The 20458-nt window shown below is 41.2% G+C and overlaps 1 protein-coding gene and 1 pseudogene across 1 annotated transcript in view; one reads left to right on the top strand and one right to left on the bottom strand.

Annotated features, from left to right (window-relative positions):
* The window catches only part of ARHGAP25 (Rho GTPase activating protein 25), a 113663-nt gene that overhangs the window by 22189 nt on the left and 71016 nt on the right, over positions 1–20458 (bottom strand). The window contains exons 4-5 of the mRNA XM_069068886.1: positions 18895–19011; positions 4584–4791 (exon numbers count right to left, since the gene is read on the bottom strand). Coding sequence (XP_068924987.1) covers positions 4584–4791; positions 18895–19011 — 325 coding nt within the window. The remainder of the gene's footprint in view (positions 1–4583; positions 4792–18894; positions 19012–20458) is intronic.
* Positions 5623–6199, top strand: LOC138146961 (small ribosomal subunit protein eS7-like; annotated as a pseudogene).

Below are 20458 nucleotides of genomic sequence, written 5' to 3'. Positions count from 1 at the left end.
ATCTTAGAGATGGAAGGAACTTTGGACTATAGAGCATGGAAGGTCAGAGTTAGAGGAGACCTTAGAACAAATAATCTGGAATGTTACAATTAAACGTGACCTTACACACCATCTACTTTGACTCTCTTATTTTGATTTCTATTGTAACAGTAAATTTTTTTTAATCCATCTCACCTGGAGCAAGTCATTACCAATCAATGTATGATGGTCCCTACAGTGTCTTATAAAATATCATAAAAGAACAATATGGTAACTACGTGGGTCAGAAAACCATTCCCGTGATTGAAGACTGCCAAGAATAAAATACATGGTTCCCCTTGGTTGTCAGCATCCACGAGTGAACGCTTACAGAGATATTGTTATGTGTTCAATATGAAAAAAGATTATGAAATCTAGGACATAGTTCACACTTACTGGACCCTCGCAGTTGTAAAGGAAGGTGCCCCAATCTTTTGGCATTAAACCTATGAAGTCTGTGATATGGAAAGAGGACAAGACTGGGAGTCAGCACACCTGGGTCTTGGCTATACCATGAACTTCTACATGCCTTTGGATAATACTCTCATTTCTATGGCACTTTAAAGTTTTCCTCCCAACAATCCAGTGAAGGAGCTAGTGGCAATAACATCTATCTTTATTTTACAGATGAAGAAACTGATGCTTAATAAGGTGAAGTGTCTCATCCTTGGATCATGCAGCTAGCTAACCAGTGTCAGATCTAGGATTCATATGCAGGTCTTCTGGCACTAAACCCAGTCTTCTTTCCACTATATACATCCTGCTTCTCAAGGCACATACCTAATTCTCAAGGCCTTTGTCCTCATCTGTAAAATGTGGGCACAAATTAATGAATCTCCATAGTCACATCTACTTCTAACCATCTGTGGTCCTACAGACAGATAAGGAACTGGACGATCCTCTGGACAAAGAACAGGGATCCCCACTCATTCTTATGCCCAGGGAGCATTGTCCAATTAGACTTTAGGGGGCTAAAGTTTAGTAAGGATTTAAGAGATCATGAATTCCACATACATTTTTAAAATGTATTTAAAATTCCAGCCTGGAATGCCCTTCACTTATCCAAATCTTAGTACCTATATTCCAAGGCACAGTCAAATCCCACTTCTTCTGCATTACTAGAGTTAGAAGCAGATGACTCAAGTTCAAATCCCATTTCCTCCATATGCTATCTGTGTAACTTTGGACAAGTCATTTAAATCTCTGGTTCCTCATCTGTGAAATGAAGACATCAGATGACCTCTAAGGTTCCCTCCAGATCTTCTGTGATCCTACCCTGACTACATCAGGCCACACACATCTCTCTCTTCTCTAAACTCCAATGGTACCAAGCCAGAACTACTCAGTCTGGTGCCTCATTATTCTTTAATTCCATCCTGAGTGTTAATCTCATCTCACCAGCTTTGAGTACTTTTCCCCAAAGGGAGGAGATGGGCACCATGCCAATGATTGAGGGCCAGTTAACAGAGCCTATGGGGGAAAAAACCTCCTAAGGAAGGAAGATGTGGTCTCTGAATCATGATCTGAGAGAATAAACAAGAATCCATGCCAGGTCAGGCATAGAGGAGGCAGGGTAACCAAGTCCAAGGGCTAAGCAGGAGGGAGAAAGAGGCATCGGTAGTACTGAGCTAAAATCAGGGAACAGGGTCTGGGAGAACTCACACAAAAGTACCAGTTTATAATAGTAACTCACATTTATGGGTTAACAAAACACTTCCCCCACATTAGCCCCCACATTGGTGAGGCAGATGGTTCCATGAGGGTAGGTAATCCTGTTTCATGGATGAGGAAACTGTGTCCCAGGGAGGGAAAGTGATTTGTGTGTGGTCAGACAGCTGGTCGGGGTCCAAGCTAGGATTTAAACACAGATCTCCACACTACCACACTATCACAGTCTCATTCAGCTTCTCTGCCAAGATAGCATCCTTTCATGGGGTGGCATGCTAACTTACCACTTCCATGGTTCTGTGTTGGTAATCCTGTGATGCCAGACACACAACTAGATTTTAAGTTGTTGTATGTCTTGATAAATATTTGGTTAATTGATTGAAATGGACCTGGGCCATCTAATTTGTCTTCTTGACTACTTATTTGCATTGTGATGAAATTCTAGAGAGGTGAAAGATTTATTTTCTAGGACTATTAAAAAGACAGTGAGATCATCTTGAATTGAAGAAAGAGCCCTGGGCTTGGAGTTAAGAGTTGAGACCTGGTCTCTAGTTCTGGTCCTGATGGTAACATGCTGTTTGACTTTAGATAGGCTACTTCATAGGATAATAGACTTTTCATATCATGTAGTACAATAACTATGTTTTACAGATGAGGAACTTGAGTTCAAAAGAAGTTAAGTGACTTATCCAAGATCACATAACTCATCAATAAGATATGAGCTAGCGTCCTCTGAATTCACATCCTAGATCTTTCCACTAAGAGCAATGGCCACAACATCCTCGATCTGTAGCACCAACCCTAGGACAACGGGTACAACTTATCTAACCATTTCCTGTTTCAGTGGAAAGAGCAAAGGATTTATATCAAAAGACCTATGGTTGGAATTCTAGTTCTGTTATGTAACAGTTGCGTGATCTTAGGGAAGTCATTTCATTTCTCTGGGCCCCCTCTGTTAAATGAAGGTGTCAAACTGTATCGGTCAATCAATAAACATTTATTAAGGACCGGCTCTCTGCCAGGCAATATGCTAAGCTCTTGGGATACAAAAAGAGACAAAAGACTGTCCCTGACCTCAAGGAGTTTTCAATCTAATGGAGGAGTTTGCAATCTAATTTATTACTAATCTACATGATTTCTAAGGTTGCTTCCAGTTCTCAATCCTGTGAACTCAACCTAATGAGCTGAAGAATTTTTCCCTGTTCTCACACATAAGCACTGCCTCCAACACAAGGCTAGACCTTCTACCAATACCTTTCAGTCAAAAGGACAAGTCTCACATACTCTGTGGACAAGGAGATGGACCCTGCCCACGTGCACTGTCTGCTTTCCTAGGCACTGATGCAAAGTCAGAGGATTTAAGCTGTCTGTTTCACAGAAACAAAAAAAATGAGAGGGTTAGAAAAGATCTTAAAAATTACTAATCCTACACCCTCATTTTCAGATAAGGAAACTGATGGCCAGAGAGGTTGAGCAACTTGACCAAAGTCATAGTTATTTAGTGGACAGCCAGGATTAAAACCCAGGTAACTGATACTGAATCCAGTAGTCTAAGGCTTTGTTGCCAGAATATTTCTCATGTATAGATCTTGTCATGTCACTCCTCTGTCCAAAAATCTCCAGTGGCTCCCTATTATCCCTACTACTTACCAAATCAAGTTCAAATTCCTTGACCCCAAGAAGAAAATAAGTTCCTTGAGTGTAGAGACCATTTCATTTTGGTCTTTGTATTCCAAGCACCAAGAACAGTGTCTAGCTCATAGTAGGCACTTCATAAACACTTCTTGATTGATTAACTTGGCCTTCCACAATCATTTCAACATTTTCTCATATAGCTATCTGCTGTATACTCTATAACTTAGTCAAATTGGTCATTATCTCTACTCTTCTGTTTTACCTGTTCTATGTCTACAATGTCCTCCCTCTCCTTTATCACATGTTGAATATCCTCTAAAGCCCAAGTGAAATATCACCTTCTCCAGGAACCTTCTGTGAGCCTACACCCTCTTCACCAAGTCAGAAACAACCTTCTTCCAATGGAGTTCATGTAGTACTGTGCTTTGCATTTCTTTAATGTCTCTGTTTCCCTATTTGTAAGATAAGAGTATTGAACTAAATGATCTTAACATTTCTGTCAAGCTTTAAATTCTATCAATTTATCATTTATGTCTTTTAGATAACTTTTTTTTCTTTCTCCTGCTAGACTTAGTTCAATAATGACCACTAGACCTGCTCTGGCAAAAAGCAATGTGTCTTGGTCCTCTAAAGAGTCCACTGTTGACCAGCAAAGTGGATGCCAAATGCCACCTTCACTGTTTTATCTAAACCTTAACTCCAGGACTGTGCTAGGTAAATGTTTAACAACCAGTTCTTTGGGAGGAAAATGCATGAGTGACACTCTTTTAAATTTAATCTGCATTATTGACATTTCCTTCCTTAAGTCTAGAGATAATCAACAAACAGTAATCCAAGACCTAATTTGCTTCTGCTTCTAAAGTGTAAATATAGAAAATTTAAGAATCATCTCTCCTGAAACAGTCTGAGGTGGTTCTAGCACACCCTGTTCGTATCTTCCCCAGTAACTAGCATAGTGTTCTGTACCTAGTAGGCACTTAAATGTTTGAGGAAGGAAGAAATGAAGAAAGGAAAGGAATGAGACAGGGAAAGACAATCCTAGTTTGTTCTGATAAGGTTCATTTGGGGAGCACACATCTAAAGTGTGCCTTATGACCGACTAAAGAAGGGTTAAATTCCCTAGCCTAGCACATAGGCTCCTTTGAGGTCTTTTATCACCCCATGGTTCCACCCTTTTCTCATCTTACTCAGTACAAGTGATAGACAGCAGCTCCCTCTCCTAATCCAAGTGCAGATGAGCATTCAGGAAAGGTTAGACTTACCGTTCAAAAGAAGGTCGCTCCCCGGCATCAAAGGCATCCCTCATCTTCTTCACCAAGTTGTCCTGACCAGGCAGTCGGAAGATACCTTCCTCATTCAGGCCATGTTCTCTGATGAACTCCATACACTTCTCTACTAGGATGGGCACTGTGTAATGCCCAAACTTTTGTTCATATGCCACAGTCTCATCCAGCCGCTGACCAAATACCACTGAAGAGAGAAAAGGCAAAAATGAGGTCTGTCCATTGGTTCCAAAACCTGCTAATCCTGGTTTCCTCTTGATGAACTGGTCAATTTGCTTTGTCAATTTCACCTACCCTTTCCCAAATGCCAGCAAAGATTCTGGGGCTGGAAGGAATCTTAGAAATGATCTAATTATCTAATTCAGTATCCATATTTAGATCTCTATATAAATGAGGAAATTGGGACCCAAAGACGGGAGGAAATTTTGCTGAAGATCACAAAGGTCAATCAACAAAATCAATAAACATTTATTAAGTGCTATGTGCCAGACAATGTGCAAATCTTGGTGCCTACATAGGTAGCAAGCTACAGAGTTGGGACTCAAACCCAGGTCCCTTGACCCCAATTCCAATGCTCCTTCCTCTGCTCTATACCACGTCTCATGGTACAGTTATAGGTTCTTGACCTTCTTAATATCATGAATATTTTTAGCAGTCTGGGGAAGTCTATGGACCCCCATCTCAGAATGATGTTTTAAAATGCATAAAATAAAGTACACAGAATTGCAAAGGAAATAAATTATATTGAAATAGTTGTCCAAAAACATTTAGACAAGTTCAGGGGCCCAGGAAATTGCACTGGATTGGAAATCAGAGGCCCTGGTTCTGAGTCCTGGCTCCATCACTCACTAGTTCTGTGGCCTTGGGCAAGTAACTGAGTTTCAATTTCTGCCTGTGTAAAATAAGGATAATAATATCTAGGGGTTATTGTGTACAGAAAGTCCTTTGTAAACCATAAAATACTATGGAAATAGGAGATAATAGCTCTTCCTAGGCCAGCACTCATAAAGGTGGTGCCATGTTCCGCTCCAGCACCAAGATCATGAAGCCCAATGGCAAGAAGCCAGAAGACTTCAAATCTGGCAATTCACAGGCTCTATTAGAGTTGGAGATGAAATCTGACCTAAAGGCTCAATTAAGAGAACTGAATATTGCAGCAGTTAAGGAAATTGAAATTGGTGGTTGCAGAAAAGCTATCACCATTTTTGTTCCAGTGCCTCAGCTAAAATTTTTCAGAAGATGCAAGTATGACTAGTTTGTGAATTGGAGAAAAAAATTCAGTGGCAAACATGTGATCTTTATTGCCCAGAGGAGAATTCTTCCTAAGCCAACAAGAAAAAGCCACACAAAAAAATAAGCAAAAGCATCCCAGGAGCCGAACTCTGACTGCTGTGTATGATGCAATCTTTGAAGACCTTGTGTTTCCAAGGGAAATTACTGGCAAGAGAATCTGTGTGAAGCTAAATGGCAGCACACTCAAAGATCCATTTGGATAAAGCACAACAGAACAATGTGAAGCACAAGGTAGAAACTTTTTTGGAGTTTATAAGAAGCTGACTGGAAAAGATTTTAATTTTGAATCTTCAGAGTTCTAGCTGTAAATGCAGAAATGATTAAATAAAGTCCATCACTCATAAAAAAAGGAAAAAAGAAAGAGGAGATAGTACAATTATCAGTCCCAGATGCTACTTTAATGACTCCACAACATAGTTTGTGGCCAGAGGAGCACCTGTTGTTTGTACATTTATTTATTCAATCAATCAACAAACATTTATTAATACTATGTTCCGGGCACTATGCTAAGAATTGGGGATACAAAGACAAAAGTGAAAACAGTTCCTACCCAGAAAGGAACTTAAGAATCTGTGCCAACTTTGGCTTTTATGCCAAGGAGTTTCAACATACCCGTTGACTATCTCTCAAATACCCCCCCAGCCTCCTACTCCATCATTTCCAGTTCCTGTGACCTTCTCCTCCTCTACTCCAACTCTGCCATATATGGGAGTGATCAGATGCACTTGTTTTTATCATCATTCCCAAGGATTTGTATTCCAAGATCAAAAGCTCTAGAATTCCTTTATCTGATAATAGCCTCCTATCATTACTCTTACTATACCTTATGCCTCCTCAACCTGTTCTTCATCTTCACCAAGACCTTCAGTCCCTGCACCCTTTAGGATTTTCTCAGGCCATCACCTTGACTCTGACTTCACTATCCTCCCTTCCCAGTCTTGACCCTTTAGTTAACTAATTCGGCTTTCTCTACAACGTGTTCTACTCTTAAAACCCTTGCTTCTCTGACCTATCTCCACTCATGCTTTGCCAAACTCCATCCATCCTTGAATTTTTCCCATCATCTGCCTCCTCCCCTTCTCATTGTTGTTTCACTCATGTCCAATTCTCTGTGACCCCATTTTGGGGTTTTCTTGGCAAAGATACTGATTTTGTATTTTACAGATGAGAAACTGAGGCAAACAGAGTTCAGTGACTTGTCCAGGGTCCCACAGCTGGTAAGTGTCTGAAGCTGGATTTGAACTCAGGTCTTCCTGACTCCAGGCCTGGCACTCTATCCACTGCACTACCTAGCTGCCCTAGCTACACACAGTAAGCAACTAACAATGCTTGTTGATTGATCAACTGACTGAAGTGCTTTATGATAGGCTTAAGAGACTTTGAGAAGCTAAGAGACCCTTTGATAGGCTTAAGAGACTCTGAGAAGCTAAGAGAGCCCAAGAAAAGATCCATTTCAAGGTAGCATGGCTGGCTCCCCTGGGATAGTATCCCCATTGGCCCTTGTCCATATGCTATATATGTCTTTGGTTTCCATAGACCATTTTCACTTTTCTGAAAATGTGCAGCTGCAGCAATAACTTTTGGAGAGGAGCTCCATTTGTACAAATCCTCTGAGGCCCACAGGACACAGTTATTTTCCTTTCTGAGGTACTTTCTAGGCAGCAAGGTAGGACAGAGAGTAGAGCACTGGGCCTGGAGTCAGGAAGACCTAAACCTAAATTCAAATCTGGCTTCAGATACTTACTACCTGTGTGACCCTGGTCAGGGCACTTGGCCTCTGTTTGACCAGCTTCCTCATCTGTAAAATGGAGATAATAATACCACAATAGCTCACAAAACACTGGCAGGATAGAAAATGCTTCATTGGAGCCAGGAAAACGATTGCCCGTCATACTTTGTTCTGAAGTAACCATGGACAAATCTCTGAACCTCAGGCAGAGGAGTTCTAGATAGGTCAGGATTTCTAGTGGGTAAACTTTACAAAGCTCTTTCCCCACAGCAATCCTGTGAGACTGAAGTGATAATTCATTTATGAAATTATGAAATGGGGGCAGAAACACCCAGTTCTTTGGGTACTTGCTGAGAAAGACCACAACTGACAGCAGAAAACAGGCGACCATCAAATTTAATAAGGCATGGAGACAAGTAGGGAAAAGTGGGACAGAGGCAGATGGCATAGCTCAGGACCAGGGAATGGGGTGGTAAAGGGAGGCAGTGTGAGGAAGAATATGGAGAGCAGAATAGCACTCATGTAACCACGGATTAGAGTTGGGAGCATTTGGCAACATGGAGCCGATGGAGATGGAAGAGTGCTCAGGGGTTGGGGCGGGGTAGGGGGGAGCTTAAGGTCTTGTTTTATGGAGTTTTGGGGGGAAACAGACCAACTCTTATCTATGCCATCTTGGGGTTAATTCATTAACATCCAAATCATCTCAAAGTTATCAGCATCTTTTTGATGTTCTGCGGGTCTGGAACTATGGAGGTCTGGAATTTGTCAGGAATTTACATATCATGGGACCAGAACCTTGACAAGCAGCACTTTGATGGTTTCCCCTGATTCAGCACATATTACCAGGATGTGAATTTTAATTAATATATGGTACAGTTTGCAAATTATGTTTCTTTGAGTTTGGGGGAACAGTTTGTATGTGATTTACAGATTCTCCTTTGCAGTAGTATTTCCTACTAAAACTCATTCTGCTGACTAGACACTAGGACTGGGGTTGGGGAGTGGGGTCAAGGGGACTGTAACAAGATATAATTTTAACATAGAGTTAATATGAACAGCTATCATCTATATAGCACTTTAAGGTTCACAGAGCACTTTACAAATGCAATCTCATTTTATCTTCAAAATAACCCTAGGAGGTAGGTACTATTACTGTCCATATATCACAGATGAGGAAACAAAGACAGAGAAGTTAAGTGACTTGCCCAGGGCAACATAGCCAGTAAGTGTCTGAACCTGTCTTTCCTGACTTCAGGTAAAGAACTCTGTCCACTGGGCCACTTAAAAATATGTCAGAGTCTCCCAGACTCAGTGCCATTTTCAACCTGCCTGACCATACTCTCTTTAATTTAAATTATGCTGAGTGAGCTTTTAAATTCACAGGAATGAAGGGACCAGTGGATGCAGAGATTTCAAAATAGGTAGTACAGATATATTTGCTTTTTGGAGGGGGGAAGGTAGGGCAATTAGGGTTAAATGACTTGCCCACAGTCACATGGCTAGTTTTTTTGTATATTAAGTGTCTGAGGCTAGATTTGAACTCAGGTCCTCCTGACTCCAGGGCCAGTGCTCTATTCACTGTACCACCTAGTGTAATGGAAATGAAAATTTAAAGATCTTCCCTGCCCTTAGGCCCTTTGATAGGCTTAAGAGACTCTGAGAACCTTCCTTGATTTGAAAATATACTCTGCCTCCTAATAGGCTGAATGTGGTCACATGGAGCCTGTGGCAGGAGGCTTGGTTTTCAGGAATACCCACACTTTGATGCTGTGTGATTGGGCAGTGGGTCAAGAGGGTGGTTACATTATCTGACCCAGGAGAAGGCTATATAATCCCTGATGTGAGGCTTTGCTTTGGGGCTCACTTTGAGAAGTGTTCTGTGATTTGATCAGATGAGACTCTGGGAAGCCGTTGTTGAGAGCCCCCCAGCTTTGAAAAACCCAGATGTTGATTTGGTATGGATGTAATGGTTGGACAGTTTGGAAACCTGTCTACTTGATCTGTTTCTCTGTCTTGATAATTCTGTATGTATACTCTGAAGTTCGGGGTGCTGACCTTTTTCCCCTGAACTAGGTAAACGATACATATTTGACTGATTAAAGTAAGCTTGTTAACCCATTTTGAGTTGCTTTCCTTTAACAAAGCAGATCCAAGAACCTGTGTTGGCAGCCACCCTGGGGTGCTTGCTGCTACACCTAGCTGCCCCAGTAGTAGAGATATTAATAGCTCTATTTTACATATGAGAAAAATGAGGCTTATGGAGGTTGGATGATGTGCCCAAAGACAGACAGGTGATTAAGTAACAGAGCTAAGATTTGAACTCGTCTCCTAATTCAAAACCCAGTATCCTTTCTACAAAAGGCAACTGACCTCCCTAAGTTTTCCCAGTTGGTTCCTAGATATGTGCTCAAAGGGGACCAAGTGAATGGATGGTTTAGGGTGAAGCCATTCCTGAAGTAAAGAAAAAAAAAAAAGCTCAGAATACATTCCTGACAGAGAAGACAATGATTTCATGATCTCATCTTCATGTATTAAAGAGCATATTTTTCCCTTATGATTCTTCTAGGTCAGGATTTGGTACACTTCCTGTATTTACTTACTCAGTGGTTTGGAATGCCTAGATCTTGTCTATATGGTTGTCATCCCCTAAAAAAACAAAAACAAAGAAACAAACAAAAATCCTAGGACAGCATAGACCTGAGCCTATGACCTAGCCCTCCCCTCTATCCCACTCCAGGTGCAATGTTCTTCTCATCCTAACCACATTCTCCTTTTGATTCAAATGATCCTGGGGGAGCTTTACAGTTCAGAGGGAGTGCAGGAACCAGTGTCTGGAGCAATTTCAAGGAAAGTGAAGAAACTAGATCATGAATGAGGGCACTGCCCTAGCCTCACCCTTTTTACCAACCACAAGGAGGCAGCCTGATGGAGAAGCAAGAGGGATGAACTTTGAGATTTCACATCCACCTCTGACTTTGGAGCCAGGAACCTACAGCAAACACTTTATCTCTCAGAGCTACAGTTTCCTCATCTGCAAAAAGTTGGTAATACAATTTATGCTACTTATGCCTCAAAGCTATAGTGAGGCTAGCCCTTTATAGGTGCCATAGAAATGTGAGTGATTGTATCACTGTTATTCTAAGTAAAGCTTCCAAGTCCATGACCTAGCCCCCTCATTCCATCTCCCACGGTATACACCTCAACTTTTCTTCCTGCAAGGGTCCAGTGCCAACAGTCATTCACATCCTCATTCAAATCTGTTCTCAGGAAAAAATCTTGTCAACACATTCATGCTAAGATATTAATGAAGAGCTGGACCATGTATTCATTCTGTTTATACATATAAATACATGCATATATTTATATTATATACACATGCATACACACATTGTCTCTTCTTATTGAATGTAAGCTCTTTAGGGGAAAGAAATGTTTTATTTTTGTCTATATCTCCAAGGCCAAGAATAGTGTCTGGCATATAGGAACAGCTTAATAAATGCTTGTTGATTGATTGTCCTAAGTACAAACCCTGTTTGCCTTGGTTCCTCATCTGTGAAATGAGCTGAAATAGGAAATGGCAAACCACTCTAGTATCTTGGCCAAGAAACCCCAAATGGGTCCACACAAAGAGCCAGACATGATGAAAACAACCGAACAAAAAGGGAGCTCAAAGGCATGCAGGCTCTGTTGTCTCAGCGAAGTATGAGATGGGTTCCTCTGCTAAGAAAATGAGGGACGAGGTGGTGTGGAAGGTTTGAGGAGAGAGGTAAAGGTTTAGAATAGCCACTGTGGGGAATGTGATAGAGAATCAATTAGAGGAGAATAAAAGGACAGCCTTGCTTCAGTGAGAGCCTCTTTGAAGAATTTGAGGAACCCCAAACTACATGCTAGCGTGACTTCCTATACCCCTGTTCAGGAGTGTGTGAGTATGAGTGGAGAAGGCAAATGATGAGAAGATTCAGGTCTTTGGACTTGTGCATCCGAGGCCACAGAAACCAGACCCAGAGCTGCTTTGGAGTGATCAAAGGAAAGAAAGCCAGCTTCTGCTACCTACCCATATTCTCCCAGCTGTAGTCTAATTCATTCTATCTTCTCCTAAAATAGCTTCACCAAGAACAGAGCATGTCACACTAACCTCAACCTCATTTCTTTTTTTTTTTTTTTAGACAGGATCACAAGCCAGTAGATCAGAGGAATACTGTTGATGGGTTGTTGTTTTTTTTTTTTGCAAAGTATTTGATAAAGACTCTCATTGTTAGTCTGATATAAAAGATGGAAAGATACTGACTAGGCATTAATGCAATTAAGGATTTTCAGAGCTTATTAAATGGACAGACCCTCCTCTACACCATATATCAAAACCTCTTGCCAACAAAACGATTCTCTCCTCTTTTATTCCAGTCTCTGATGAAAATGTGGTTATTCTTACCAAGGTCATCAGTATTTCTTAATCCTATCCTCTCCAGCCTCCTCCAGTAGACTGCCCCAATAAGTGTACCCTCTAACTCTTTAATTGTCTATCTCCATCTACTATGTCCTTCTCAACTGCCTACAAACATATTCAGATTTCCCACATCCTTGGGAAAAAAGATCCCTTTGCCCCACAAATTATTGCTCCATCTCTCCTCCTTTTCTTGGCAAAACTCCTGAACTAGGAATTATCTCTGGTTCCCTCCACTCCTCCTCTCATTCATATTCTAAACCCTCTGCAATCTGGTTTCTGAGGTCATTGCTCAACTGAAACTGCTCTCTCCAGAGTCACCAATGATCCTTTCATTGCCCAATCCAATGGTCTTTTCTCAGGTCTCATTCTCCCTTACCTCTCTGTAGTAATCGTCACTGTTGAGCACCCTCATTACTGGCTTCCCTACTCAATAAAATTCAATAAACTCCAGCACCTTTCTATGACCTCCAGGAACAAATACAAAATGCTCTGTTTGGCATTCAAAGACCTTCATAACCTAGACGTCTTCTGCCTTTCCAGTCTTCTTACATCTTACTCCCAAACATGGATCCTTCTCTCCAGTCTTCTACCTGTCCAATGAACAAGACACTCCATCTCCATCCCAGGCATTTTCTCTGACTGTTTCCCATGCCTGGAATGCTCTCCTTTCTTAACTCTGACTCTGATCTCCCCATCTTCCTTTAAATCCCAACTGAAGTCTCACTTTCTTCAGAAATCCTTCCCTTCCCATCTTAATTCCATTTACTTACATTTTGAACTTATTTCCTACTCATCTTTTATATTACTAATTTGTATATATTTATTTGATGTTGTCTCCCCCAGTACATTGTAAACTCCTTGAGGGTAGGGATTGTCCTTTGACTCTCTTTGTAATCTGCAGTGCTTAGCACAGTGTCTGCAACTTGACAAATATTAATTGATTGATTTTCATGGCACTGATCTCTCTTGGTTCTCCTTCTAGCTGGCTGACCACTTTTCAGTATCCAATCATGTATCATCTTCCAGATCCCAACCCTTGACTGTGACTATACTCCAGGGCTTTATCCTGGACCCTCTTCTCTCCTATAACAAAGGTTCTAAATCTTCTTTGTGTCGTGAACTCCCTTGGCATTTTGGTGAAGCCTATGAATTCCTTCTCAGAATGTTGAACTTAAATGCATGAAACCAAATATATAGCTTTGTAAAGGTACCAGCTATTTGAAATTTTAAAAATGTAAATTTTACCATTCACAATACAGAAATATAGTTATCAAAATATTTTCAAAACAAGGTCATGGACCCCAAGTTAAGAAGCCTTATTCACCTCTCTTATTTGGTAATTTCATGAGCTCACATTTATTTAATCATCATCTCCATGCAGAAGACTCCCAGATTTTATAAGGAAGGAGGTGAGCATTTATTAAACACCTGCTACACATGGGTCACTGTGATAAGCATTTTACAAACATTCCCTCATATGATCTTCACAATATTCCTGGGAGGTAGATCCTATTACTGCCCAGTCATACAGCTAGTCAATGTCTGAGGCACAATTCAAATTCAGGTCTTTCTTACTCCAAATCTAACACCACCCACTCCAGTACCAAACTGGATAATACAATAACTTGCCTATGGTGAAAAAGCTAGTGACTGTCAGAGATAAGATTTAAATCCAGATCTCTCTTGGTTATGGTTCCAGAACCCTTTTTTACTAGAACACAAGAAAAAATTTTCCTCAGCATTGCTTTAAAGATTATCCATTTTCATGGGAACATAGGTTTTTATTTAGAAGTCCTTTCTCTCTGGGGCAGCTAGGTGGGGCAGTGAATGGAGCGCTGGCCTTGGAGTCAGGAGGACCTGAGTTTAGGTCCAACCTCAGACACTTGATAGTTGCCAGCTGTGTGACCTTGGGCAAGTCACTTGGCCCCAGTTGCCCTGCCTTCCCCCCTCCAAAAAGACCAAAAACAAAACAAAACAAAGTCCTTACTCTCGAAATAGCATGGTTTCCCCATTGCATATGATTCATTCTGTGCTCTGAGACAATGGTTTGTTGGGACTACAGAGAGATGGCTGAGTTGATGTTTTATATGTACTAGTTTCATGAAACACCAAAATGTCTGAAGAATCAAAAATTGCTGATAATCCAAAAGAAGAAGGAAGGTGTGTGATGTACATAAGCAAGTTTTTGACTAGAATAAGAAATGGCATAAGAAATATGATCCAGGAAACATGTGGCCAGAAAAGAAGGGGGATCAGTAATACAGCAAGACAGAGCTATAATAAATGAATTATCCAAGTACAGCACTGGTATCTGTGAAATGTTTAAAGACCTAGAAGACCAAAGATTTAAAGCTAAAACATACCTAGATGCCATCTTGTCCAGACCCTTTATTTTATAGATGAGAAATTGAAGTCAGGACTGATTAAATGACTTGCCCAATGTATATCCACATTACCCATGCAGGTAATGAAAAACAAAAGCAGAATTTGAACCCAGATCCTCTGACCGCAGCTCCAACATTCTTTCCCCTGTAGCACACTGTCTCCCACTGGAAGGGCTCTATTGCACTGGAAATATTTTCAAATAATAATAGTTTGTATTTGTATATATGCTTTAAAGTTTATAAAAGTATTTAGTGTAACTGCAGGGACTTGGTCCAGGAAGCTACAACTTCCCTTTCCCATCACCACAACAATCTTGAAAAACTTACAGGAAAAGGTTTTGGGGGGAACTTTATGATATTTTATGGATGGTATGGATACACCCCTTAGAACCTCCTTATTGGATGGGTTTTACTGATAGGGACTATCACCAAGATGAACTGATTGACTCCCAATGTTGTAGGACACACTATTTTGGAAGAGGCCACCTATAAAAGGGAACCTGTAGATTCTTTTAGGTCTTTCTCTTTGTTCTTTCCTCTGAAGAGATCTGAGATTACAACAGATCTAAGAGCAGACCTAGCTCCAGGGGAGAAGTTCCTGCCCAACCCCAAGATCCATTAATGGTATCTTTGGGGCAGAAGAGTATGGTAGTTACCCACTTCTCATTCATATCGTCTAAGAGGAAAGTCCCTAGCCCCAGCCTTGAAAAGCAGTGATGTAACCTTTCAACCACATGCCCGCCATGAAGAAGGCAACCATGTGGCCAAATGGTAAGAGTTCCCGAGGGGTCCCTCTCTAGAAGTCTAGAAGTCCTAAGTCTATGAGTCTCAGAGTCTGGTCTCCTAGTCAGAGAAACCCCCCTAGTCAGGAGGGTATAGAGCAGTAAAATCCAAAAATCGAGCCTTTCCTAACTAGTAATCCAGATTCAGTCTCCTAAATTTCAGACTTCAAGAAGGACACTCCTCAGAAACTCTCACTATGTATCCACAAGTTTCCTCTTTTCAAGGTTGCCACATGGTAGAGAGCATGCAGACCCCACCCCACCCCCAATTCAAAGCACCACCCTGTGGCTTCTTAGACTGACCCTAGAAGGAAAATAAATGGGACTGCCGACATTCTGAAGAGCCCCTCTTTCCCCCCACAGAAACCTAAACAGATATTCATCTTTATAAAACTACTCTGAGGATTTAGACTCACCTAGAAGGGAATCACAATTGAGGCCCCTACACAGATAACTGCATCCCCAGAGTTAACAGTTGAGGGTCAAGTCCACATCACTTCCTTCTCCCCTATCGTGACTTTAGTCCCATGTGATTGCTCCTCCCAGCAGTGGAGGGCGGCAAGAGTACAATCCTCTCCTCTGGTACTGCTAAGGAAATCCCCTTAGGACAGATGGCCAAATTCTTATTAACCTTGGATTCACTCTTGAGGCAACTCGAGGATAGCACTGTCCAAAAATGCCTTTATCTGGTTGAAAGGCTAGATTTTGATATCACATTGCCCAGGAAACCCCCCTTCTCCAGCTAGAAGGATAGAAACCAGGACTCTTGACCTTGCTAGAAAGGTTATCCTCAGGAACTCTCATCAATTAGCTGTTGCCTTCCCCAAGGCTAGTGCCAAGAACTTGACAACTGTCTAGCAACTCTTGTCTTGGGCCACAGGGTGAGAGCATTGGTAGCTCCCAGATGCTTTTGCCACAAGCATGGAATAAACAACTCCTAGCTGGGAAGATCCCCACCCTAGGCCAAGCCATCTCTTAGTTCTGCTGTGCTGTTAAGATCTTAAGAAAAATGAAAAGAAAACAAAGGGGAAAGAGCAAGCCAAAAGGATTTGAAGCTTCCCTTTTACAGGCCAGAACAAATGGGATCCAGCTCCCAAAATAATCTATCCCAAAATAGTCTAGCTAATTAGAACTGACCAGTTCACCTTGAGTTTAGCCTGGATTAGTGAAACTCAACCTCAAAGAAGGGACCAAGGGGCATTATTCCCACCTTCCAGGAAAAGGCCCAAGCAAAGGGCAAAAGCAGTTGTATGCATATAGTAAGTATACTGTAATAAAAGCCTTGACTCAAGTCCTTATATATAAAATGGAAGATGATATTTGTGTAAAGCACTGATCAAGGGAACTCCCTCATCACCTGGATAATCTCAAAGGTCCTTTCTACCTCAGTCCTATAATATTATGACTAAATGACATATAAAATTCCAAGTCTATGTAAGCATATCTCATTTTTCATAAAAGATATGTTCCTGAAGAGTCATATGAAATTACATTTTTAAATTGAATGAGGAAGCTTTGGAATGTCTGGGGAAAACAAAGTACCCTTTTAAGAACCTCACTCCTTAATTTTTTCTTGCTTAGTTCAGCTTTCTGAACATGGGGTTCTCTTAAGGCAGGCCCTGCAACCAGAATATAAACCTGAATAACAGACACAAGGGTATTATTCTGTGGTGTTTGCCCTTGCTGTGTCAGATCTAAACCATCCTGTGTAATGTATCACTACAAAACTCAGGAAACCACATGTGAAACTTCCATTTTTGTTTTGGGGGTTTTTATTTTATTTTATTTTATTCTTAGGGAAGAATAGCCTTGAAGTCAAGAGAACGGAGCTCATTCTTGGGTTCTAAGACTCACTAGCTGTGGGACCTTCAGCAAGGTGCTTAGCCTCCCTGAGTGCCAATTTCCTCATTTGTAAAAACAGAATTATCTATAATGCTTAAACTACTTTGGGAGGGAAAAAAGTCAATTACCAAGCAGTTTTTAAAGTGCTCTAGAAAAGTGACCTATTGCTTGTTGGAGAAGATAGGATGAATGGAGTTGTTTGTACATATAGAGAGGTTTGGCTTGGCAAGGCTAAGGGCCAAACTAGGTGGCACAGTAAATGGAGTGCCAGGCCTGGAGTCAGGAAGATTTACCTCAGACACTTTTACTAGCTGTGTGACCTTGGGCAAGTGACTCAATCCTTTTTGCCTCAGTTTCCTCATTTATAAAATGAACTGAAGATGGACATGACAAACCTGGACATGACAACCCATTCCTCATGGGTGAGTGCAAGATCAAGGGTATGAGTATTTCTTTGTGTAGCTAACACTCATTTACAACCCACGTTATCAAGGGTATTATTCTATCCCCCTGACCCTCGATTTCTTCATCTGTTAAATGATCATAATATTTGGCCCGCCTGCCTTGAACAGGGCAGTTGTGAGGAAAGAGCTCGGTGTGCCTTAAAAACACCATACAAAATGTGATTTTTAAAAAGTAATCACCGTTCTCATGCCTAACCCCTGGATCTTCTTAGCCACTTAAGCATTCCCCTGACCAAACTGACCCACTTCCTTTAACAGACAAGCCTTAACCTGTCTCCCAGGTATTGGTATTCATCATCCCCTCCCATTCCAATTATACTTTCATATGTTCATGTGATTTCCCCCATTAGAGTATAAGTTCCTTGAGGTCAAGGATGTTTTACTTTTGTCTTTATGCCTCAGGGATTAGTATGGTGTCTTTGTTGTTCAGTTATTCAACTCTTCGTGACCCTATAAACCATAGCAAGCCAACGGGATCTATGGGGCTCTCTTGGGAAAGATCCTGGAAGGACTTGCCATTTCCTTCTCCTGTGGGTTAAGAGGTTAAATGACCTCCCAGGATCACCCAGCTAGCAAGTGTCTGAGGCCAAATTTGAACTCAGGTCTTCCTGACCCCAGATCCAGCTCCCCACCCACTGCCTCCCATGCAATATCTAGTTTGTAATAAATGCATGTTCATTGTTTACTTAATCAATCACTCTCCTCGTTTGTAAGACAAACTTAGAAGGGGTATTTTCTAAGGAGGACAGGATGGAGGACTTTCACCTAAGCTATAGAGAATGCTTTCAACTTACTCAAAGTAGGGTTTCTGAAGATGTGTTTTTTCATCGATGACACACTTTTCCTGAGGTTTCCCTCAGAACAGGTGCACACAGCCTGTACCACATTGCCATCACCTTGCTAGCCAAGCTCCACGAAGTTTAGGTGGCTACCCAGCAATCAGGATTAGTGACCAATTTTGGTAACAGCAACTCAAAAAGAACCTTCCACTAAGGCCTTGACTTGGAGGTGAGAGGGCTGGGCTCAAATCACGGCTGTAGCAATTATGAATTGGGTGATCCTGGTAAGTTCCTAACTTCCCTGGGCTTCAGTTTCCCTAACTGTAAAATAAAGATAACAGCGTCTTCACTTTCTACCTCCCAAGGAAGTTGCAACAAAAGTGCTTTGACAAACTTTAAATCTTTTAGCAAGGGATCAAGTCTTTTCTTTAGCTCATGTCAGGGAGATATGCTCCAGCTGTGTCTTGGATCCATGCTCTGTACCCTCAGCCATATTGTATGCTTTGTGTGTGGACCTGGCTTCTCCTTCCTCCAAATCTCCACAAGTGAGAGTGACACTCAGGGGCCAGTTACCTCCAGATGGCGCTCCAGTGACTCTTCGGATTGATTTTACCCACTCCTCCATCTCTGACTGCGAGCTGGCCATGAGGACATAGGAGTCCTGTCCCGTTCGATTCTGGTCCCATGAGGCTGTAGGAAGAAAAAATCATTCATGAGGGGTTAGGAGCAGCAAAGGAAAAGAAAACTGAATAGGCATTTAATAAATGTTTATTAACTGATTGATGGAGCAAGGGCTTGTGACATTAGGATCCAGAGAAATTATATACATTTTTGGCTCAACCAAGCAAAGCCAAATAATAATTAATAATAACCACTCTTACATACATAACCCTTTGAGGTTTACAAAATGCTTTTCTCACAGAATTCATGATCTCATTGATGTCTACAAGGCTGAAAGAGGAAGTGACAAGTCAACCCCTTCCCTTGCCACCCTCATCCAGCTACCTAGTAGAGTGCCTTGCACAATGCAAATGCTTTAAAAAGCTCTGTTAAATTGCATTTGTTGAGTGAAACTCTCTCTTCTCTGTCTGTCTCTGTCTGTCTCTCTGTCTCTGTCTCCTCCCTGTCTGTCTCTCTCTCCTCTGTCTCTCTCTACTTTCTCTCTGTCTCCTCTTTCTCTGTCTCTGTCTCTCTTTCTGTCTCTTTCTCTTTCTGTCTCTTTCTCTCTCTCTGTTTCTTCTGTGTGTGTGTGTGTGTGTGTGTGTGTGTGTGTGTCTCTATCTCTCTCCAACTCCAACAGCACAGAGGAAAAGCCCACTGGATCTGGAGGCAGAGAATCTAAGTTTGGACCCTGTCTCTACCACTTACTACCTGTATGACCCTACCTATATGACTCCACATCTCTGGGCCTCCATTTCCTCATCTCTAAAATGAAGTGGTCAGATTAGATAACACCCAAGGTCCCTTCCCACTCTAATTCTATAGGCTTGTGACATACAATTCAGTAACAGGAAGGTAGATGCCCCTTACTTGTTTTTCTTGGATCACAGAATTATACACTTAAAATTGGAAAGGGCACTAGAGCTGGGGTTCTCCTGCCTCCAGATGCCACAGGCAGCATCCACAGGGGCTCTAGTGTTAGATTCAGAATCAGGAAGACCTAAGTTCAAGTCCTGTCTCAGTTAATGTGTAATTCTAGACAAGCCACCTAGCTTTTCTGAGTTTCGGTTTCCCTAACTGTAAAATGAAGGAATTGTATTTAGTGACCTCTGAGATACCTTCTACCTCTGAATTTATGATGCTCTGATCATCCCCAATGGAGTTGATCAACCTCTCATTTTTTATTAAATGTAAGTTGAGAAAATTAATTAACTAGAGAAGAGGTTAATAAGTAGGATTTTTTAAAATAAGTCTTAGGAAAGAAAATTAAGAAATAACAGCCATAACTATTTTGAATACTTTAAAACTTTTTAAAGAATTTTTACAATTTTCACATTATTTACATCCTTAACAAATTCCTGTAAGATAGAAATTATTATCCCCATTTTGTAGATGAGAAAACTAAAATACAGAGAAGTAAAATTACTTCTCTATGATCAATCACAAAGCAAGTTAATGTCAAAGCTGAGCTGCAACC

The sequence above is a fragment of the Petaurus breviceps genome, unplaced genomic scaffold (genome assembly GCF_028583685.1).
Source record: "Petaurus breviceps papuanus isolate PSGF00001 unplaced genomic scaffold, PetGlider_PUasm1.0 90775, whole genome shotgun sequence".
In the NCBI taxonomy this organism is placed as follows: Eukaryota; Metazoa; Chordata; class Mammalia; order Diprotodontia; family Petauridae; genus Petaurus; species Petaurus breviceps.
This window is presented reverse-complemented; position numbering and strand designations above follow the sequence as displayed.